The sequence below is a fragment of the Pleurodeles waltl genome, chromosome 1_1, assembly GCF_031143425.1.
Source record: "Pleurodeles waltl isolate 20211129_DDA chromosome 1_1, aPleWal1.hap1.20221129, whole genome shotgun sequence".
NCBI lineage: Eukaryota > Metazoa > Chordata > Amphibia > Caudata > Salamandridae > Pleurodeles > Pleurodeles waltl.
The window spans coordinates 210,629,303-210,653,833 of record NC_090436.1 but is presented as its reverse complement, the minus strand read 5'-3'; the positions used below and the strand labels follow the sequence as shown (position 1 = coordinate 210,653,833).

The 24,531-nt window shown below is 44.1% G+C and overlaps 1 protein-coding gene across 2 annotated transcripts in view; it reads right to left on the bottom strand.

Annotated features, from left to right (window-relative positions):
- Positions 1–24,531, bottom strand: part of SPEF2 (sperm flagellar 2) — a 736,330-nt gene that overhangs the window by 170,432 nt on the left and 541,367 nt on the right. For both annotated transcript variants that reach the window (XM_069220893.1, XM_069220901.1), the window contains 2 exons: positions 15,384–15,613; positions 3,160–3,266 (listed from right to left, as the gene is read on the bottom strand). In XM_069220893.1, coding sequence (XP_069076994.1) covers positions 3,160–3,266; positions 15,384–15,613 — 337 coding nt within the window. The remainder of the gene's footprint in view (positions 1–3,159; positions 3,267–15,383; positions 15,614–24,531) is intronic.

Here is a 24,531-nt window from a genome sequence, read left to right as displayed (position 1 = left end):
CCTGATTACGACCTTGGCGGATGGGATACTCCGTCAAAAATGTGCTGGATATCCCGTACCCCGTATTACAAGTTTCATTATATCCTATGGAACTTGTAAAACAGCGGGCGGGATATCCGTCACATTTGTGACTGAGTTTCGCATCCGCCAAAGTGATAATCAGGCCCTAAATATTTTTTACTGCCTATAACCAAAAGCACCACTTTAGCACATTTGGTCGCGCTTGACCAGGACAAAGTCAAAGTTTCAGGCCAACCCCGGTGGAGCGTGGGTTGGATACACTTAGGGCCCAGTCAAGCTTTTACCTTCTCACTTTTCTGGAGCTTTTTCTCTCATCATGGGCCGACGCTCCTTGTCAGGCCGGGTTTCAAGTCCACATTGGCTGCTTGGGCCTGAGTGATGCCTTGGTCAGCTCCTGAAAGTCTTGTTGACAATTAAAAGCTCTGGAGCTTCAATGGGGCAAACCTGGATTTCAGGCCAGGTCGCGTTTCAACGTCAATGGCTTGACTCTCGTCGACAGGTCAGTCACCTTATGGAGCTTTTTACAAGAATTCTCAAATCTTCTCCAAACTTTTGGATTTTCTTCCAGACTTTTTCCTTTGGGTCCCCAAAGGTCCAAAGCACAAATCCAAGAGTCTAGAAGCTCTGAGGTGGTCTTATGGATGTTGGGACTATGTTTCCCAGAATGCACCTGGCCACTTCCTTCAAAGTCCACTGAAGGCTGTCCAGCTGGGTCCTTCTTGATGGAGATGGTGCAAGTGGATCTCGGTTAACCTGTTGCTGTCAGGGAGTCCACTCGTTCACTTCTCGAAGCAAGGCAAAGTACTTAGGGCAGTAGTTCCACAGTGTGCCTCAGATGCAGCTATCCAAAGTACAGTCCTTTGTGGTGCCGACCAGGGTTCCAGGAGGGCAGTCCTATTTCTCCTTGAAGTTCCAGGCAGGGATCTGAGTTGCTGGGCAAGTCTTCCATGTGTATCCAGTGTTACTGGGCGGCAAGCAGGAGAGCACCAGTGCCCAGTGGGGTGGCAGGTGACACCAAGAAGTATGACAACTTCCTCCAAAGTGTGGTATATTCTTGTCCCAGAAAGCACTATTCTTTCAAAATCCAAAATAGAGAAACTCTCTCCTGGAGGTTAAGATCTGGCTAAACCATTACACTGGTGTGGCTAAATTTCCCTAACGCTCCCTTTCCAGCCCCTGTGCTAATTGAATTACTGGGCTCCTATCTGGCTGGGGTGCAGGAAGTGGGGGTGAGCCTGTGTCCTATCCTATCCTTTCTGAAGATCAGTTTGGCTACCCAGCCCTCTTCCTGCCTTTTGATCTGCAGCTTGCAGATCTCCACCCACCACATGTCCTTTGTCTCAACACAGGCCACTACACACCTAATTAAGACAGCTTGACTCAGCCTGGCAGAGAGAAGGGCTACTGGAAGGCTGGATTTTGGCTCATCAGAAAAGCACATTCTATAACTTCTTGTCTGTAATAGTTATAATAAATCTAACAGTAACAAAGTGTTGCATTTATTCTATAATTGTAAGTCTCTGAATTATATTTTTAGCTCATTCCGATCAATAGTTATACTTTAAAAAGTATTCCCATGTTAGGCTATGGATCTAATGCATAACAATGGGGAAAAAACTAAATTGGCAGTTTTCCCCTCACCAGGGCTTATACAACATATTTTATAATAATGCCCCTGCTTATAGTTACTAGGCACCATACTCCTTAGGTGTCTAGGGGAGGCTTTAGGGTTGGTGTAAATGTAAAAATAATGTAGTTTAAGACTTTGGAAGTACCTTTAATTCCAAAGCCGAATTTGCATATAATTTAGTTTATATTTTAAAAGCAATCTAAAAAGCAGGGCTGCCTTTAAAATGACCGCAGGTACCACTACAGTGCACAATTAACTGCATTAAATCTACTGGGCCTCTAATCCTACATTCCCTACCATATACTAGAGACTTACAGATAGACTGGCATACCAATTCTAATTACACCTAATTACCATACAGCTTTATACAAAGCACTGGCCCTGGGTCTGGTTAGCAGAGCCCAGGGCACAGACTCGGAAACTACCACTATCAATCTAAAAACGGGGTGATCAGGGCAAAAAGAATGACTTTCTCACAAATAGGCTATCTGTTTGGAATTTGGAAGAGACCTCCATAACATGCCCCTTCCAAACAGCTAATAGATATTTATTTCTAAATCCATTTAACTATTCGGACGAACTTTTCTAAATCACTAAATGGGTTTAGCACATTCTAACAATGTTTTAGCGGCCGCAAACCCTCTGATTTACCAATTAGGGGATTTGTAATTGCCAAAAACATTAAATATGGCTCTGAGTGTTGGCAGGATGCTTTTCTTAAGCCTTGTACAAAATTGTATTGTGTTGCAAAACGTTATCTTACTGTTAAAACGTTCAAGATACGCACACGATTTAGTTTTAAGTAAATGAGCACTGTGTATAATCTCTGGCATTTGTACCAGTTTTGTGGATGGCATAGGCCTCATTCTATAAAGTATCTTCTACCAGATAATAGGCACAATGCCCCTTTGTCACGTTAGTAAAAACAAAAGTATTTTTAAAAGGGCAGTAGGGTAAGTGATGCATCTGAAGAAATCAGAATGAGCTAGTTTAAGAACAGGAAATGCCTATGAGCAGAATACAGAATACACAATGTCAGCCTTCAGTTGAAGTGACCATGAAATGCAGTATTATTATATCAAGATGTCAATAAATGACTGAAATAAAAACACTTTATTGCTGATGGTTCTGAATGATCACGTTTCATAATTTCTGTAGTAAAACAATATGTGAATTTCATTTTCTTTATTCTTATGCATATGTATCACAAACCACATTCATTTTTCTATCAAACAGTTCTGAAAAAAACACAAGTAAAGGTTAGTTATGGTTCTGCGAATGCATGTATAAAAAAATCTCTGGAATTCACCAGGTACGGTAGGCCAGTCACCCAATGCTACTGTAATTCATGGCATTTGAAATGTTTTGCTCTTGGTAGACAGCTTTTTTTTCATAGGCCATCAGCAAAGTGCCTTTTCAATGGGAAGTGTGGCTGAACCATAAGTACACAGTGGCAATCATAGCTGTTTAATGTAATATGTTTATATACAATTCTAGTACAAACTTACATCAGAACTTGTGATGCGCCTCCAGATATCAGGAAGGATATCATTTCCAAGGTCCAAACTAAGTAGATCAAGCAGAATATCACAAAACGTTTTTGCTGGTATGAACCCTGCAGGAAAAACAGAATAATTTATGATTTTGGACATGTGCTTGAAGCATAAATAGGCCAGTTTCATAGACTAGTAATCTGGGCGTTTGAGAGCTGGATTGTAGTAGTGTTACCCTAGCTGTTATTGCAGGTAAACCAGATAAACTTCGGAGAGCTCTAAACACGGCAGCTAGAAAAACAACACTTTTGTTAATACATTTCGGCTACATAAATACAAACATACCTGGCATCTTACCTAATGCAGTTTGCCATATAAATGTCTATGTGGCACTGCCCCACTGTACATCTGAAACAACACATCCCATAAAACAAAAATGATTCCACCAATTCCAGTCACAACCACATTCTTAGATTCACCAATCAAGGACACAGTAAAAGAGGAGACAACACTTCAATAGACATAGCCTTAAACTCTTAAAATAGACCCAAAAGACTCCTCACACTACATTCCTTCAGGAAGGACCTTAAGGGTCACCGCAAACAATCAGTTACTGCCTAAAGCTCATTGGCAGGCGTGTATTGCCAGCAGATACTGTTCCTTTGTATGAACATGTTAGTAGTGTACTGTGCTAGGCCTAAATGCCAAGCACATCGCATAGAATAGTGGATGCCAAAGGTGCGGTCCATAGTATGAAGATTAAAAAATAAGGATTGTTGCCAGTTAACTGGGGCACTAGTGACATAAAGACAACTTCTTTGCCTCCAAGGATCAGCAGTACACGGTCATTGTTTCTGGCCCATTTCTGTGCATTTTGCAGTAGAACCTGCGCTTGCTTTCCAGCATCCTGTAGTACAAGTCCTTAGTTATTAAACAGTATTGTCTAAACAAAAATTGACGGATAGCAATGCTTCAATTATTCTTAATCACTAGTTACTTTCAGTAGTATTTCTTTAAAGTCATTTTTCTACTTTTCTGTGTCATCACAGAAGAAGAGCGCCAATACAGAAGCCAGTTTAAATCCTCTCCTAAAAGGAGTAGGATAAATCGAACTGCTTGGTCAGGTCACCTCTGCACAGAAAAATTTGAAACATCGGCCATGTTTCATCCTCATTGAGCCTTATTGCAGCATAGCTAAGTAAATGATATGTGCCTAATATAGCTGTGCTACTCAGGGTGAGTGGTTGAGAAACATAGTTATGAAATGAAATGCTTACATCAATAATACTTAAAGGCATTTTTTCAGTGCAGAATTACATTTTATTGTTTTTGCAGCTATGAGCCATCACACGTGCGTACTTTTGTTCTATACAACTCTCCAGAGCCTATATACTACTTTCTATGAAATGTGCTAAGTTCATCAATAAATCAACAAAACAGCAATGACAATGAATAGGAATATAAAGGACAGGAAACCCGAGCAAAGAAAAATGAGAAGAAAGGAACTGAAAACAGCTATTAGGTACACCATCGTGGTGTAGAAATGCCTTCAATCGTGTAAGCACCTGTACAATCACTTACATGAAGATCCTACATCAGACTTTGAAATCACATGCCAGCAAACGCATTTAATGAAACAATGAGACAGGTATAAGGCAGCGTAATGGTCAACAGTGAATATAATTGTCTTTGTTACAAATATAACTCGACAGGTTAACTATGAAATGGTAAGTTATATACTTCACTGAACACCAAAGAAAACTCAATTAACTGAAGTGTAAAAGGTGAGGCACTAGCAACTAGCGTCAATTTCGAGATAAAGGATGAGATTCCAGACTTGTTGCTGGCATTCTGTAATCCTCATGAGGAGCTTAAATCACCTTTTTTTAAATTAATATTTATGTTGAGAACCTACCTTTTGAGAGTACAAATCTCTTCCAGGTTTTTAAATATTGCTGTCCTCTTTATATTGCTGTCCCCAAACGTTTAATCTCAAACCTGCTAACCGTTTACAACAAGGCAACCAGACTCATATTTCACCTGAAACTGCACAAACAGTCCAAATGCGACAGACCTGAAGTGGTATAACTAAACAATTACCTGTTGCGGTCACAGTGTAAGTTATGCCCCTTGGCATCACCCAAGTAAGCCCCAGTAAAAGTCCCACTTGTACTCACCGATAAACAAATAACAGCATCAAAATTCACTAATATGCTGAACTACACAACTCTACTGGAAAGCCTCATCGAGACAATCCGTGCCTCAAACACTGCCTGCGCCTCTTTCAAACCTCCATATCCATAAACTACTTGGAGATCAACCGACCAAGAATTCCTGTTATTTGCAGAGAACAACAAGCAACACTAGTGCAAAAAAGGCTCGATTACATGAACCTTGAAACCTCAACTTTCAACCAAAACCATATTACTTGAATAGTCTCTGGTTAACAACTTCACCCTGAAGTAACAAACTGCCACGAAAACAAAGGCAGCCCTCCCTACTAAAAATGTGAAACCATTCCTCCCATTCAGTGACTTGAGAACTGCTGTTCCAGCTTCCATACTCTCCCATCTATATGCTGGCAATACCATCTTCGTTGCCTTTCAGACTCTATACTGTTCCCCATTAAAGGAATCCTATCAACTGCAACATTTGTCATCCACAGCCCGAAGAAATAGGATCACATCACTGACATCCTGATGGACCTTCACTGGCTTTACTTGTCAGCTTATGCCATCTTTAAAAACAACTACATCATTTACAAAGCCATCACAACCAAAACTCAAAGCATTATCAACTTTATCAGTAGCAAATGTTTTTTTAAGGATAAAGAAACAAGAAACAGACTTTTCTGGAGGAAACTACTACTTCTGCCCACAGATTTCTCACCTAAGAATCCCCCCCAGTGCCAAACCAGATCCTGATAGCTTTTACTTGCAATGCTATTAGGTGGCAACATGTGCCATGGAAGTGATGGAGTGGAGCTGAATAGAGATGATACCCCTGAACAGTGAAGTCAGTTGCTTTCTTTTCGTGTCTTCCACCGCTAATTTGGAAGTCCACTCCCATTGTCATCAGCCTTCTGGGGATGATGTCAGCCATAGATCTGCACAGGGTGTGACTCTCTTGTTTGCACCCTCATGCAACTAAAAATGATCCAGGACCGAATAATGAAGCTGTACTTAACCAAACAAAAGAGAAAGTTGCTGATCTTGCAAAAGTTCTGCTCCAAGTCAAGGGTGCAGACTCACTCTTGAGGTCACTCCCATCAACTTCGCCAGTATTTATCTAAAGAGAAGGTTTGAGGGTTTCACAATGTCAGATAGTCCTCTTCTAGATCTCTGGTTGCTGAGCCTTTTCCAGTGATTCCAGTGAGCCCTGAATTTTCTTTGCCATCGGTGATGCAGCAGTAGATCAAAGCCTTTCAAGGAGGTCATGTTACAAATATATGGCACTTTTCCAGCTAACTCAAGTGGGCATCCAGGCCCCAAGGATCCACAGGGGTCCTCAGTTGGGTTACTTATGGATTTGTCCTTGAAACCGTTTGACTCCTTGGACCTGTTTAGGGCTCCTTATTCACTCCAGTACAGACTTCACACCCCACACCCCGTTCCATGACCTGCATCTGTCTCTCCCTTATCGACATCGGTATTGGATTTGGTGCCGGTACTGTGGTCTGACCCCGCACCGTCTTCAGCACAATCGAGACCAATGGATTGCTACGAAATTGCTAAAGCACAACCGCCACCATTCAGCCTGATTCCAATACTATGCCCCTGCTAGAGCAGATGCTTCATCTGAGGCTCCATTATCTTTTTGGCTCTGATTCTGATCAAAGCTTAGCACCACTCAGCGATGAGGATGCTGGGGTTTGGGATGATTTGACCATTTTTACACGGGATAACAGGAGGCTAGTGTATTTGATATTTCCCAAGATACATAGTTGATTCCCCAGCAGCTGAGGTCTTCGGTCAACAACTGTCCTATGTTGAGGTTAAGACAAATGTCCTTATGGAAATCTTTCAGCGTGGCCCAGCCACATCTGTGTCCTTGCTCCCTTTTAATAAAGCTTTCACAGGGACCTTAATGGGCACCTTGTCAAAGTCCTGTTCTTTCCCACATGTGAATGGGCAGGTGGCCAGACGTCACAGACCAGCAACTGAAGACCCTGATTTCCTCACAAAGCATCCTATTCCAGAGAGTCTTGTTGTTTATATTTCAAGCAGCAAGGTGACACCCAATTCATTCCCCATGACGTCTCTCCAGATAGGGAGTCTAACAGGATTGATGGATTCAGAAAATGTTCCCTTTGGCTAGCCTAGCACTGAGATTGGTTAATGCAGTTTGATTATTGGGTCAATATATTCATTCCCTTTGGGACATGGTCAGAGAGTACTTACAGGCAGTTGTAAGACTTTAGGGCATCATTGGCTCAAATAATGCAGGATGGTCAAGATGCTGTTGAATATGTGATTCATGCTGGCCTTAACCCCACTGATTTGTGGTAAGGGCAGTTGGTACCAGTGTTGTGTTCCCTCGATTCTCTGGAGATGTATAGGACTCTCATGTCTAAAGACATTCTAAGGCTACTATAGTGAGCTGACAAATAAGCAACATTAGTCTCCCCAGCTTCTGCTGCAATCACCCTAGTCCTTTCAGGGGACGTGGATCTGGCAGGCAACATGTAGATCACAAAAGCCATCAGTCCTCCCACTCTCCGTCCCTTTTGGAAACAGGCACCAGTCCGCTTTAGCTTGCTATTGATGACACATGACAACTCAGTGGAAGAGAGGATCTATCACTTTCTCCAAGGGTGGTGAACCATCACGTTCGGCAGATGGGCCCTTCATATCGTTCAGCATGGCTATGCCATCCCCTATCTTTTTGTTCCACCAAATCTTCCTCTCACATCAGAGCAAACCTCAGGGGAACACCTGTCAATTCTGTTAAAAAAGGTGCGAGTTTTACGTTCCAAAGGAACTATCGGAGGGTTCCAGAATCAGAAATAATGTAGGGTTGCTACTATTGCTGTTTCCTAGTGACAAAGAAGGAGGAGGATCTTCAGACCATCTTAGATCTTTGTCCTGTGAATGCCTTACTGCAGAGGACAAATACTCATGCAGGCATCTCCGTATTCTTCCTGTCCTGGACACGAGTGACAAGATTGTGCCTATGGATCTGCAGGACACATAATTTGCTATACCTCTTTTGTGGTCCCAGCAACTTACTTGCAGTTCAAAGTTGGCCAGGATAATTTTAAGTTTGCTGTGCTCCTCGTTGGACCTACTAGTGCTCCTCAAGTGTTCATGAAGAGGTAGCTACTGACCTTTGGTAACACCTTATCTGGTAGACTCTATATAGCCGCAGATTCCTTTTCTTAGAATAATCCCCAGGCGTCAGATGGAATCATCACATTTTCTGAGCAGTACCCCTGCACACTGGTAAGTGGCGTCGTTCGACTTTATGTGGTATCGTCGGCGGCGTCCGCACTGTAAGTGAGGTACGGAGTACCTATATAGCCTCTACCTCAGCGCGCTGACGTCAGTTAGTTTAGCAACTTTCCATGCCAGGAGCACGAAGCTACAATCAGCACTGACCACTGGTGTGACAAACTAAGGTCTTTTAAAGGGTGTTCTCTACAATGCAATTGGTTCGCACAACATGGAGGATGGTAGGGTTGGTAAGGAATCATTGGCTTAGTTTGTCTCTACTAGGTAAGGTGTTACTAAAGGTAAGTAACTTGTTCATATGACAGAGACTTCTAGCCGCAGATCCTTCCCTTAGAATAGATACCCAAAAAATACCTCCCCAGAGGTGGGATTGAGCAACCAGTTAGATCAGAATGTCCTGCAGGGCCGACTGGGAAAGTGCCCATCACAACAGATCTGAGTGTTAAGACAGTAGTGCTTGGTGAACATGTGCAGTGAGGCCCACGTTGCTTCCTAGCAGATGTCCAGGACCTTAATGCTGCATGCTAAGGCAGTAGTCACAGCCTTGACGCAGGTTGAGTCAGCTCACAAACCCTTGGGATGATGCTTCTTGGCCAAAGCGTATTAGATCTTAATGAATAGGCAATTTGTCACAAGATGGTGCTTTTCTGCACTGCTTTCCCTTTTTTTGTCCCCACATAGCCCACAAAGAGTTGATTGTCTACCTGGCATTCTTTTGTGTGGTGAAGGTACAAAGACAATGCACATTTTTTGTCCAGATAAAGCGGAGCAAAGAAAGTAGGCAGGGTGATGTTCTTGCCTTCAGAAGGAAGAAGGTATGCGCATGGAGAACTAACTTGCCTGGGTAAAAGGTGGTCTAAGGAAGGTGTGCACACTGCACTTGCAGTTCGCTAACCCTCTTGGCCGATGCTATAGCCACTAAAATGTTTTTATAGTCAAGAGCCTAAGAGGACAGTTGCGCAGAGGTTTGAATGGTGCACTAATTAAAAAGGTGAGGACCAGGTTGAGGTTCCACTGAGGCATGATGCAGGGTGTAGACGGAAACATATGCTGCACATCAATAAGGAAGATTGACACTACAGGTGACTTAAAGAAAGAAGGTTGGCTTGGAAACCGCAAGAATGTTGTAATAGCAGAAATGCAACCCTTAACTGTACTCAAATAAGAGCCCTGCTGGGTCAAAGACAATGCAAACAAGAGACGTTTTGGTAGAGTTGCAGAGAGGGGGTTATTATTGTAGGAAGCATACCATGACAAAAACTTGTCCCAACAGCAGGTATATACCAATTTGGTGGAGGGACATCTGGCTGCTAGAATAATATTACAGACTTCAGGAGGAAGGTTGAAAGCCATCAACTGTGCCGCTCAATCTCCACCCATAGAGGTGGTACATCCTGCAAGTCCAATGCTATCATCCAGTCTCCCACATCGAGGGCAGACAGAACTTGGGTGAGCATTAGCATTCTGAATTTCTTTTTTCTCAAGAAGAGTTTGAGAAGGAGCAGATCTAGGACAGGACGAAGTCCACTGTCATTCTTGGGCACCAGAAAGTAGCAGGAATAACAACCACAACCTATTTCAGATGCAGGCACCCTGTCTATGGCTCTTTTGGTCAAGAGAGCCTGCACTCCTTGAAGGAGCAAGGAGAGACAGTCCTTAGTCAGCCGATCGTAAGTGGTAGGCATGTGTGGTAGGGGTCACAAAGGGAAAGGAGACGCCCAATTAGATGATCTGAAGAACCCAGCAGTCTGACCACCAGTAGGGCAGGTAGTGGCGCATTCTGCCTCCCACTGGATGCCCATGATGGTCAGAGGGTAAGCTAAAGAGGCTTGGAGGCAGTGGCTGCTGGGGGGTGGACTGACTTGAACGCTGGCCACTTGTTCCACGCTGTCTGTGGAACTGGCACCCTTAGCCATGAAAAGGATGGGAAGCCTGTTGGTCCTGGTGCCTGAAAGGGTAAGGACACGGTTAGAGACACCTTTTGTGGCCAAGTAAGGGGCAGAAGGTGGATTGGGGTTGATGAGGAGCCGTAGACAAGTCCAAAGACCTGCCCATAGCCCTGCTGTCCTCAAAGCGCTCCAGTGCTGAGTTTACCTTCTCTAAAAACAGGTGAGAGATATCAAAGGGCATGTCCACGAGGGAAGACTGGACATCCCATGAAAAACCAAATGTTCTAAGCCAGGCATGGTGCCGCAAGGCCACTGACAAAGAAAATGTTCTGCCCAGTGAGTCCGTCATGTTCAGCCCCCACCTTATGTTGAAATTTGCTTCATCACATCCATCAGCAATAGCCTGGGTGAGCATGGCCCTGGCCAAGACCATAGGCAACCCTTGTTCAACTGATTTACATATTGTATGGGAATAATGGCCCTAAAGGCATGCAATGTTCACCGACCACAGTGCTAGGTTGGCAGAACAGAACATTCTCTTGCCAAAGTTGTCCAGCCTCTTGAATTCCCTATCTGGAGGAGTGGCAGGAAACAGGCCAGGGTTAATCCTGGATGTGGAGGCTTGGACCATCAAGCTCTCCTAGGTGGGGTGCTGGGTGAGAAAAACTGGGATCCCCAGGAGCGGGGTGATGGCGGTGGGTAATCATCCTATGTGCTGGAGCCACTATGGAGGGCTTGGACTAGGCCCCAAGTAGGACATCTGTAAGGGCTCAACTGAATGGGAGATGGGGTTCAGAATGGAAAACTCTTGGCAGAAGCACCTCTGTTTGCCTTGGCTGCCAATGTGGGCAGATGAAGGTCCAAAGTCTCAGCTGCCCTATGCACCACCATCGCAGAAGAAGGTCCCTCTGTAGCCACTGTAGAACTAGAGACCAAGCTAGTGTTGGGTGAGATGTCTAACCCACTGGCCTCCACCAGTTCCCTATACCAGTTATCGTTGTTCTTCTTCAGGGGGCTGGACATCTTAATGGTCCATCCATAATCCCCTTCCATTTGTCTTCCTCTCGAGGCCTGTCAAATAAATAAGGCTCTGGATCCACTCCAAGAAGCATCAACGCAGTCAACGCTGCTCCAGCTCTGTGTCAGTTATGAATAATGATGTGGATGACGGCACCGGGAGTGTCAGCTCTGGTGCAGGAGTCGAAGAAGGTCTTGGTCTTGTCAACAATTTCAAAGGGGATCCAACAAGGGGTATGTGGAGCCTGACTGGTGCCAAGGGCGCACCCATCCAGTAGGGACCATTCCCTCACCCATGGGGCCAAAGGGGCTTCAGAGGCGTTGCGCTGCCCAAATATGAGGCTCATAGCCTCATAAAACTCTTTCAGGTGGGCAGGGGTTGCTTTGGGAAAATGGAGGAAATGCGTAGTGGACTAAGGATCTAGTTCTGTAGACCCCTGGAGAGCCAACGTTCCTGTTTCTCATCGGAAGACTTCAACGGACGTGGTGAAGTCAAAGACCTCTTTGATTTCTTGTGTTTGTGAGATGCACCCAACTTCCCCAATGACTTGAAATGCGATGACAAATGTCAAGAAGGGCTCCGGGAATGGTTCTGGGACCTTCTGCGTGAATGGGACCCTGAGCATTGTGGAATTGGCTGACAATGGGTGGCGAGGAGCTTAAGGCGCCACTTCCTCAGTGCTTTGGGATACATGGCACAGCAGTCACTGCAGGCCTTGGAATCTTGGTCCTGCTCCAGACACCACAAACACACCAAGTGAGGGTCTGTCAAGACATTTCCCCATGATAGGCCCCACATGGTTTGAAAACAGACAATTTCTTGGAAATATCTTTTCACACCAGGAGAAAAATCTCAAAAAAAGGTGCTCCAAACAATGAAAAAGGCCGTCAAAAGCGATTGAGGGGCCACTCAGACTGAATCAGTGCAATCTGGTGCAGGAAGGAAAGATGTGATGACAGAATGCCAAGGTGGTGCCCATGTAGGTACTGCACATGCCACTTCCGGTGCGGACGACACGGACAACGCCACGAGGAGCCGAATGATGCCAGCTACTGGTCGGAGAAGTACTGCTCAATAATTTTCTGGATCCAGTTTGACATCTTGGGATTATTCTAAGATAAGGAACCTGTGTTAGAGGTCTCTATCTGATAGTGATTGCAGTGGTTCTTCCCCATCTTATGAGGTTGGGAATGCCAGTTTTCCTCTACCTCGATGACTGGCTGCTGAAGGCGAGCTTGCCACAGTCAGTTGCAGACCACCTCCAGATGACAGCAAACCTCCTGACATCATTGAGGTTCACAATCAATGAGCTGAAGTTGCTTATGGCTCTTTCAAAGAAGCTTTCTTTCATGTGTCCTGTAAAGGGCCTTTCCCATGTTGCAATAAGTTCAGGACATTCATACTATGATCACAATATTTCAGCCTCGGTTCTGAATATCAGTGAGAGTAGCTCCGAGTCTTCTAGGCCTTTTAGCCTCCTGCATTCTCTCTGTTGACTACACCAGATGGAATATATGGGTTGTGCAATTAAATTTAAAGTTTTAATGGGTGCAGTGCCGAAACCTATTAGATCCCAAATTTCAGAGCAGGATGCACTCTATCGTGAGCAAATTGTGAACCAAGGTGCCTTCATTGTTCCACAGTTACCGTGATGTCTTTTGTTTGGTGGCTGCTTGACCTCAAATGGACCATAGGCAGGCCCTCTACCTTCTCCACCCAGAGCTGATGGTGGTGACACAGGCGTCACGGCTTGGTTGTGGGAAGTCATCTGGAGAGTATAGGTGAGCAGACCCTGGTTTCCAGTGCAAACCCAGTTCCATATACATTTGTTGGAGTTGTGGGCCATAGATCTGGCGTTGAAGACCTTCCTGCTGTTCCACGGAGACTAGTACAGGTTTTAACGGACAACACCACTGTCTCGTGGTACCCCAACAAGCATGGCAGAGTGGGGTCATGGTCTCTGCTAGGTGGATTTGAGCCACTGGGTTGACTGGAGTCAGGGAATTTGCCTAATCGTGAACCACCTGGCCAGATCCTTGAGTTCCAGGGTGGATAAGCTCAGGCAGTGGTATCTGGAAGATCATAAATGGCATCTACATTGCAAGGTGGCGCAGGGCATCCTCTGACAGTGGGAGAACCCTGGCTAGATCTTTTCACTGTGGTCGTGAACAGGAGAGTGTTGTACCTGGAACGTCTGAACATCTGCGCTTCAATCAGGCTACCACCTTGGGAAGATCTTCTGTTGCAGCAGAAGGGCAGGATCTTTCATCCAAACCTGTGCAATTTATACCTCCAGGCGTGAAAATTAAACGGTGGCAGTTAACTGCCACCTGAAATACTAGATGTTATCCTTGCCAATATGTACCCATCCTATGCCAGTCACTGTGACAAATTTGTGGCCTAGTGTGGAGTTGGCAACACAAACCTTTACAAGCCAAACTGTCAGATGTTTTATTGTTTCTTATGCCTTCGGCCCTACAAGGTATTGCGACGGGCCCTACTGAAGGTTATTTGTTGGCTCTTTCTGCATTTGCTGGAACAACCATCCTTGTTTACATTGCCTTATTCGATGCAGGTTATTTAAGATTTGACACACATGTACCCTTCCAAATTGTTTGCGATGCCAAAGTGGGCCCTTAACTTGGTCTTAACATTTCTCATTTGTAAACATTTGGTGCTGGATCACAGATGCCTGTTCTGTCTTTTGACTATAAAGACCAACTTCCTCATTGTATCAAATCAACAAGTTACACAATTGACCATCAGGCACTGTTGAAACAGGCGTCTTACATAGCTTTTCCCCTGAAAAACTGGTGTTGAGGACTTTTGCCTGAAGCTGCGACTCCCTTCAAAGTTGGACAATTCATCACCCTACAAGTGTTCTTCCCTTATCACCCCTCAAAAGAGGAGGATATTCATCCTGTGCTGGAACCCAAATGGGGTTTTAACTTTTACAATGATCACATAAAGGACCATTGGGTGGCTGATCGTTTTTTGTGGAGTTCTCCGGGCAGTGAACAGGATGGCAACGTAAAACAGGACCATATTGAGGTGGATAGTTCTTTGAATTTAGATCTGCTATGCACTAGTCAAGAGACAGCTTTAAGAAGGTGATGGAGCCCATTCCATCATACCCCATCCTGCTACCACTGTGTTGACATGCAGTGTTTATGTTCTAAAACCTGCTGGCATGTGACATAGGCATCATTGCACATATTCATCAAGCACTAATGACTTGACAACCTGGTCCGATGGGAAGGATATTTCAGCCATATGGTCCTGCAGGACTTTTTAGTCTGAGCCCACTCCACAGACAATTCAGTTTGCGAAGGAATTGCTTTGGTATCTAATCTTAGACGAGGAATCTGAAGTTAAAAGTATCCATCAGAAGAAAAAGTTACTTGCCTTTGCCGATGTTCTTTCTGGTGGATATTCCATCTAACTGCATACTCCTCATTACCCTTCCTCCATCCCATTCTGTGGAGTGCCCTCTTTTTAATATCTAAGAAAGTGCCAAATCAGACATGTGCACAATGGTACTACCAATTATTCACAGTGTGTTCTTTAAGAGCACAGAAAGAGGAAAGCAAGAAACTAACATCAGTGCACAGAGTGAGGCTTATATGCGGCTCCGCTCTGTCAATTTTATGCCAGTATGTAGTAAACACGGAGCAGCATGGAACCACCTTGTGGCATGCGGGATCATCAGCCTGGACCTGGCCTTTCCAGGTCCAGGCTGATGCTTAGGGTCATTTCTAAGAGAAGAATGTGTGGTATCTACCAGGAAGAGCATTACCATATGTAACTGTTCCCATCTCTTAAGTTAATTAAAGAACTAATAATTAGAATAATTTTGAAAATGAGGAACAGCTGTTTTCTTACCTGCCGGAGACACTGCCATAAACTGTGGATAGAGGTGATTGAGTTGTGAAATAGTCAATGTGCCATTTAGGGCCGTCTCAATAAGCGGAGGACATGGTGGAGGGACTGCATCCGGGACTACTTTTACATCCCCGTTAATGTAAAATTCTTCCTTTCTTAAAACCAGCTCATATTCGATCTTTGTAGCAGTCTCAACGTGATGGCGAGCAATCTGAGTCAGCTGGTCAATGCTATCAAAGAAAGATTTTTTTATCCGTCATATCGACAATATATTTTTAACTGCAGGCAAATATTTATATGACAATATACAGTAAAGAACGTGACACTGAAAATAATAATTACTAAAAAGAAATACTGCAGAGGTGTTAGACTAAAGAGTATTTATTGATCATGAAGAGTACAGTTTCTTTAGGTTAAGGAACAACTTTCATTGACTTGGTGGAGGTAAACCTAGTACACTGAATTATTTACATTTGCATTTGTAAAAGGTTGCAACAAAATGTGGACCCCTACTTAATCATTACCGAAGTCTGGGGACCCCCACTGAGTCAATATGGGAAACTGGTGACCCCAGCCTAAGCAATTTCAATTATTTAAACCACTGAACAAGACACACAAATACAGAAGCAAGGATTCATCAAATAAATGCACAAATAATTAAATATTTTATTTAATTCACAAACAAATGTGAAAAATCATTTTAATAATTTTTATAGGAAGGCTGGAGCTCTTCTAAATTCAATTGAGAACGCGCATCGTCCAAACTCCATTCTGTTTGATGCGCTTGCACTACTCCCACAAATCAATCTGAGGATACCAACAGAGGGCCCAATTTAATTATGGGCAGACAGGGTAGTCACCATTGGCTTGGCTGAGGACTTTACGTCCGCCAGGCTGAGTCTACTCTGCCCACCAAAGTTATAAATTACCACCTAACAGGCATTCATTTATAAAGCCATTAACAGGAGCCTGCGTCACAGTAGTTCCTGTCAATGCATTTTAATGTTTGCTGCATGGCTGAGTCGGAAAGACACAGCCCGGTATTAAACAGTAACCTTTTTTTTTAATTTTCAAAAACAAAATCAAGAAACAGGACTTTCTTTTTGTAAATGAAAAAGTAATGCTTCTTTCGCCATGAGAGAAGCCTTTCATGGGGGGGAGAGCATTAAAATGTTTTTACTGTTCCTTAACACGAAGGTTTTACCTGGCAGTAAGAAACAGTAAATAAAAATTTGCAATGCAATAGGTCTTAACTGGACTTTTCTTGCCACATAAACTTGTCAACACTGCCTCATAATTTAGTCTTTTATTGCCATATAATTACAGTGGCCCAGCATTTAGCAAAAGCCCTTCCATTTACCTTCTTCCTCTATCTTAAAACATACACAATTATCATGTAAACCTTTATGAGAAATAAACGTTTGGCATTAGAGTGTAATTCTCCAAACTCCATAACAAAAATATAATTTGGGACAGATTCGAGGGTGAAAGGAAAGGAAAATGGTTGACAGCAATTTTGGTAGGAAAATACAGCAGTAATTAGAGTTGAGTGAGGTCTGTAGGTCTCTGGGCCCGGTGCCACTGCACCTGTTGCTCCATTGATAACTAGGCCTCCGGAGAGAAAGCGGGTGGGGAAGAAAAAGAGAAGGGAAAGGTAAACAACAAACAAAAGGAAGAAAGAGAAGGGGTTGCAAAGAAATAAAAGAAAAAAGGGAAAGAAAACATGAAAATATCTAAGAGAAGAAACACAGCAGACGTGTGAGACAAAAGAAAAAAGGGAAGGAAGCTACCAAACGAAAGATAAATAGGAAAAAATAATGAAAGAAGTGTGAAAAGAAAGAGAAAAATTAACATTAGAGAAAAAAAGAGAGATGGTGAGAGAAACAAGCAGCGAAAGAACCAGGGACTGCATGTACTGACACATTTCCCAAAGACACAGAATGGGAAAACCACTTTGACACTTCGGGTCCCAACAAGTAACTTGTGGCTTCCTTATACAGATGGGAAAAAGAGGGATTTATAGTAAAAGGAAGAAAGATCTTAAAAAAAATGAAAGGACACATACAGAGTCAAAGGAAAGAGCAAATAAAAAAGACAAAGAAAGAAGAGAAAAGAAAAAAATTGTGGAAGAATGAATGCCTGATGAAGAAAAAAGAGAGGAATGAAACAAGAAACGGAATAACCAAGTTTTGGCGAGTTTGAAAGAGGAGGTAGCAAGAGGAAGAGGGAAATTAAATAAGGGAGAGGAGGAGAAATAAACAGTTGAAAGAAAAACTGTTAATGTGTGGATTTTAGGAGCTGGAAAGAGAAAAGTGGGGGAGTAAAAGAAAGAACAAAGTGAGATAGGTAAAACAGACCCTGCCAAATAAAGATGGCAGCAAGAATAGATTTAATTGGCTCCCCCACGTCCTCAAACAGAAGTCAGAGTGTGGAACAGCAGGGGACACTGCAGAACAGCAGGAGGGACATTAGCATAGATTTATCTGAAACCCTGACACAGCAATATTGGGACACTTCAGGTCAGGATTGGGGGTAGAGACAGAGCTGTGCACCAACCCAGTGCTGGAATAACAGAAGGGCAGCGGATGAGGAATGAGATACGGAGCACCATCTAATTCCTGGTATTGGAATAATGGAGCACTGTAGGTTAGGGTTGTGGTGCACTGACAGAGTTATGTGGGCTGCAGTACTGAAATAGTAACGGGCACACAAGGTCAGAAGTTAGGTATGTTAATGGAGCTATGCGTGGAACTTAGTATTGGCGTTCCAGTGTCGATGAATGTTAGCCTGGAGGTGCCCTGGTGAAGCTGCGAGGGGGGCCCAGTATGAGAATGGCATTGCCTCTGAACCACCTTATTTCTTAAGGGTTATTATGTTAAGCCCCTGCTTCCATCATTTGCTATGGGAGTGTGTTGCAGTAGCTGTGACAAGATATGTGTAGTGCTGGGCCTACTCTAAAGCTGGGCTGGAGTGTATCCATTACTGTTTTGGGACCCTCTTGGCTATAGTAAATTTAAAAGTACAGTTTGGGAACAACAATGGGTTTACTCTTGTATGGGTAAATGCTTGCAATTGAATGCCCCTCCTTAAGTGCAGTGGGGGTTTCTGAACTTTGAAAACGTGGGGTGTAAGTTCCTTCCTCAAACTGGAGCAAGTAAGCTAGTGATAACACTGCACTGATAACATTTGAAAAAAACAGAGAAAATGGGGCATTTACAATACAATTTACATACACAGTTGTTTAAATAAAAGAGTTGTTCTCAAGAGACTCCATCGCGTTGGGCAAATTAGATTTACCTTCACAAAAGGTCTTGAACATCGCCAAGAAAATCATCGCAAAATGAAGGAAAACCCTAAATTTCCGTAAAAAGTGGGTTACAGCTAAGTGCGTTCCAGGCAGTACCGAAAACAGGGTACTTGAAGTCATCCTGGCCTATCGATTTTCAAAAGCATCTTTGTTCACTTAATTTCCCCAGTCTGTCTCTTGGAAGTAGGTCCTCAGTCGGATGTTGTGGCTGAGCTTCTACACGGAAGGGTTAGGGTGACCGAGTCAAAAATCATTCGAATCTCACAATTGGATGCAATAGACAAAATAGCGAGACATTCTCAGATGCTCACTAAGCAGTGCTATTAGAAAGAAATTAAATGATCAGACAGCAGACAAATTACATCACTCTTACATGCTAACGGTTCAGACAGTACTGTTAATAACATGATGAAACCTTTATCAATAAAGATAGCCAAAAATATCACAAATAGGCCCTAAAGGTGAGTCCACTCCGAGTGATTAAATAAATACATACATGGCTACAGTGAACATAAAGTAACACCTATGCATTTGCACTCACTGGAGTTTGAGCAGCATAATGAAAATCCTAGACAACAGATCACAAGGCTAATAAACTAAATAATCTAGGCACTAAACCAAACAGAGGTTGGCATTATACGGTGCAGTGGTAAGCAGCAGCCTCAGACAGTCTGCTGACATTCCAGCTTCGCAGTGCACACAGTTCTCTGCATCAACACACTATTCCACTGAGCTACCTTATTGTTACCTGGTCCACGGACTAATTTCACTTTTTCCTGCTTTCTTTATTTTTGGTTGCACTCCAAAGAAACTTAGAGAAGTTAAAATATCACCCACGAATTGTATATCAGCCAATTATCTTAAAACAGACATTCAGAAAGAACCTGTAACTCGACAGAGCTCGTTCACATAGAGATGCAAATCAGAGGTCTGGAATCCATCTGTTAAAAAATGTCACCGTAACCCTCAAACGCCAACTTTTTTCCCACTAAGCGCACACATAAGGAAGAGTTGGGAATGTATACAGATTGGATCAATGACATGATTTCAAGAGGCTGAAGTCAAGCCTTGGAAGGTCTTTTCACAACACAGTGGACATTGTCTTCTCAGACGGAACTGGACGCTTAGACACAGACCACAATACATTGAGCTCAAGAACCGCTCTCGAAGACCGCTGTCAGCACGTGCAATATTTCATCCCTGCCCCAGTCACAAAGATCGTTAGGTTTATTTCTTGAAGAGGAGAGAGACAGAGTGTGCGCCCATAAAGGATGACCGCGCTGACCACAGAAAGATGTTCTCATACACGGTTTTCCGAGCCGAGAAGAGGCGGTTGTGACTGAGCCAATTTGTATTTGAGTGAGCTGGGACTTTGAGGCCTCTTCAGTTATTTTTCATTAATTAAAATCTATCTTAGCTGCTATTATTTAAAGGCAAGAGATATTTTGGACTAAATAGCAGGAAGAGCCGAAAAAGCACTATTTAATTATAGTGGCATTGACTCGATGGAGAGCAGATTGACCTAGCTCCCAGGCTGTCTATTGCAATACGTTACATGCTCCTGCTCAAAGTCTTACCCTGGACAGCTCTGTTGGTGTACCCACTGTCATCAAGTAGTTTAGTCCCAAATGGCTGTCTGTTTTATAGAAAAAAGTGATGACCGACTGCCATAATGCGGTGAACAATGTGATCATATAGTCTGACCAGTGGAGACACTGCTCATGAATGACATCGTTTATAGCACGGAGGGCTCCAGAGTGCAGTGCCAACCAGGCTTAAGTGCATTTGTGCTGAACAACACAATGACTCCAGGGGCCCTATTACACATAGTGTGCACTGTCTCTGCACCATGGTGCACCTTAAAACAGGTGCGCAGGCAGCAAACACAGAAAGTGTACCTATTGTGCTGGATGCGCTGCCACGAACTCGCTATGCCCTGGGGGCAGTTCATTCAAGTGAAACAAGCATTTGAAATGCAACGGGTCTCGCATTTGCTTGAGTTAGAGCTATTCGCGTAGTAAACTCTTAACAGGACTTTTCTTGCCACATAAACTGAAAATGAAAAGTAAAACAGTTTCACATAAGCAAACCGATGGCCTGAAGGAGGCACAGAAAAGGAAACAGAAGTTCAGTCGCAGTCAAACGTATCGGCAAAAATGCCATTATACATGTAACTGACAAAAGTGCAATTATCCATGTAACAGGCTCGATGTCATGCAAAGTGCTCGACTACTGCTCAGCAATATTGCGCTGCATAGGAAATAAAAATAAAAAGTAGTCCAGAAGCCATGAGGAAAACATGGAGCCCCATATGTTTTCAGTAGTTTACCGGTGCTCTTTGAGGATGGCTAAACACCAGAAAAGGCATGACGTATGCATGCCTTTCACTAGTGAAATCAAGCAAATTTTAAAGGCAAGCCCACGAACCAACCAAGCTCATAGGTGTGGTTAAAAGCCCACAGAGAGATTACAACAGGGGCCTAAAAGCAGAAAGGACATGGACATGGGACAGCTATCATGAAACATCTATAAAGGCAGATACAGTAATGGAGGCTATATTGAGCATATAACATTAACATTTAGAAGCATTAGGTTTCAAGACACTGGGACGTTAAGAATTTACCCTTTGCCAATTTTATAATATCTATGGTGTAATCTCTCACTAAAGTAAAACTATTAATGAATTGTTACAGTTTAATTTATGGATTGCATAGACATGTCTGAGGTTAGATGCAGGGGAGAATTTGCAATTGCCTTGCATATGCTTTCTAGATTTAAATGTATCATAAGATATGTGGGTGTGAAATATTTAGCGAATGGAAGTACATTTTGCATTCACTTCACCATACGATTTTGGTGGCTAATCATGTTAGCAAAATATATGTCTAGAATGGGCTGGTCAACTGGAGATAATATGTATCCAGTCAGGAATAATGGTAACTAAAACCAAAAGCATGCAATTTATTACAATGTGTCTGACATATTCATGCCTGGCAAAGGGAAACCTCGGTAGCAGGTTTAAAGAGAAACCGGCACAAATGCAAGGGTTTTGAAATATGTTTAGAAGGATGTGAGTAGTATAAGGGGATACCTTCCATCAAAGATTTGACAGGTGCCCCACCCCGTGATGACGGAGGGAATGACGTAGGCACTGACGTGGCTGCCCCGCCCAGTGGTGACGTAGGCACTGATGTAGGTGTAGGTGAGTCACGTGGGTTGTGACATGGTGTGATGCCGTGTTAGTCACGTGTCCTGATGCTGTCCCTAGAGTGTAGGTCTAAAGGCTGTGTGAAATGGCGGCTGTGCAGGTGTGCAGCGTGCTTCATGGCCTACGAGGACAAGTCTGGGCATGTTCATGCCGGCAGGGTGGTTGGGCTGCAATGTGCTTCCTCAGCAGGAGGAGTGGTGGAAGTACAGAGCCTCCACCCACCCTCCCCAGAGCCTTGCATAACCAAGAGGGAATGTACAATGGTGACCTTTTTAAAAAACAAAAAGAATAACCTCGAAGCCCACAGGCACAGAAAGGGCCAAGCAGGGTGTATATGGACATACAACATGACCTTTAAAATCACAAGTCACAGTTACCTAAGGGAGTTAGCTGAGTGTAAGGGGGAGATAAGTGTGCCCTAACAGGCCACATGGGGGTCTTCAGACCGATACGTAGTTTGTAGAGGAGTTGCTGACCACCACTTCTTGTATCTTATCTGGCCCAGTGGTTACTGCTTCCGTCAAACAGCAAACTTTCAACCTAGGTTCTTTGCAAGTCGAAATGACTCATGGGTGTCTTCAGACAGTTATGTAGTTTTCTAGATGAGTTACTGCCCTGCTTTTTTGACCCATTCTGGTCCATCCATTCAGAAATGGGGTAATAATGTTAACAGCGGACCTATAGCTGGGGTGGCTCAGGGAAATGTAAACCACATATCTAATGCCTCAATTAATGCCCCAGAACAAGGCGCTTTGGACAGTCTAGAGTCCTGGACACGTATATAAAAGAAATACACCAATCTGCTAGGCAGCTAAAATTCAGACTACAGCTGAAGACTTTAAAACTGGGTAAGACTAGACGCTATTCTGCGTCCTCCAGAGCCACCGTGAGGGCTTTAATACAGAGGTTGGCACAGCGTAGAAGCGAGGTGGTCCAATCTTGCGATTCAGCAGCTGTAGACATAAGTAATATACCTGTGTGACTAGGCATGCAGGACGACCTAAGGAATATAAGAGCCACATTTATTAATACTGTTGTCCTTAGGTTGACCTTAGGTCTAAATATAAAAAGAAGACTCAATAAAGCTCTACGTGTTTTACCAGTGCTCGAAACCAAAAAGCTGCGAGTGCCAGACCTCAACTGTTTAAAACTCCTAAAAACAGCACCCTCAACACCTAAGGCCTCAAAATATAACGTTAGGAGAGACTATAGGCATTTTCAGGGTCTCAAGGGGTAAAGTTCAGAGCCGGCTTAACGCAAAACATCCTGAAGGACCCCCGCCCGTATTGTGGGGTGTAGGTGAAATGGCAAGGACACCTCCTGTAAATACACCAACTATTGTTCAAATAGGATGTGGTTGGTTGCCTAAAAACAGCTGGGCTTGTAAGAAACAGAAGTGGGCTAGTAGCGCTAGAAACCGTAAGCTTTTAATAAGAAAATTAAAGAAAGCTAGACTAAGCGTTACAAGGAGGCATAAAAATACCCCAACAATGAGCCGTAGTCAACTACCACCAAATGATACCCCAAGGAGCCCTCCATCCTGCGGCGTTCCTCAAGCTGAGGATTCAGAACCAGTGTTTTCAGAAAGTGTCAGAAGTTGCAGTCATACTGTAGAGAGGTTTAACGCTACAGAGCACTATGAGGAGTTTAGGTTTGTTAATCTAGACTGTCTAAACTCCTCCGATCAGGGTGTTATAGTATACACCAGGCCGTGAAACGCTCATAGAACAATTGTTACACGATGTGGGGCCTAACAATTTCTTCCAGCTACGTTTTAAGGGGCAGGGTTTCAACAGTCCTCTGTTCACCAGACTGTCGTCTCGAGATGTGTTTGACACTGTGATGTTTCTAGAAAACCTATCTAAGCTTTTACAGAGCAAGGCTGAATTAATGGCGTATGGGACCTTCAGAATCATCGCCCTCATTGTTAGGGGTTGCGATGGCAGTGCTTCCAGAACCTTAAAGAGCGTCATGTACAGTAAAATTATTGGCAAGAAATATCGATGGTTGCTCGACTTTAACACAGGAGCTACCAATATGTGTCTGGCAGTGAGCATCGCTGGGTTGTTGGTGGACCGAGCTACCCCAGACAATGTCATTATGGCCCTCATTCTGACCTTGGCGGGCGGCGGAGGCCGCCCGCCAAAGTCCCGCCGTCAGGTTACCATTCCGCGGTCGAAAGACCGCGGCGGTAATTCTGACTTTCCCGCTGGGCTGGCGGGCGGTCGCCTTCAGACCGCCAGCCAGCCCAGCGGGAAAGAGGCTTCCACGATGAAGCCGGCTCGGAATCGAGCCGGCGGAGTGGAAGCTGTGCGACGGGTGCAGTTGCACCCGTCGCGTATTTCACTGTCTGCGCAGCAGACAGTGAAATACATGTAGGGGCCCTCTTACGGGGGCCCCTGCAATGCCCATGCCAGTGGCATGGGCACTGCAGGGGCCCCCAGGGGCCCCGCGACCCCCCCTACCGCCATCCGGATCTCGGCGGTCCGACCGCCGGGATCTGGATGGCGGTAGGGGGGGTCGGAATCCCCGCGGCGGTGCAGCAAGCTGCGCCGCCGCAGAGGATTCAATGGGGCCGCGGTACACTGGCGGGACCCCGCCAGTGGTGCCGGTCCGACCGCGGCTTTACCGCC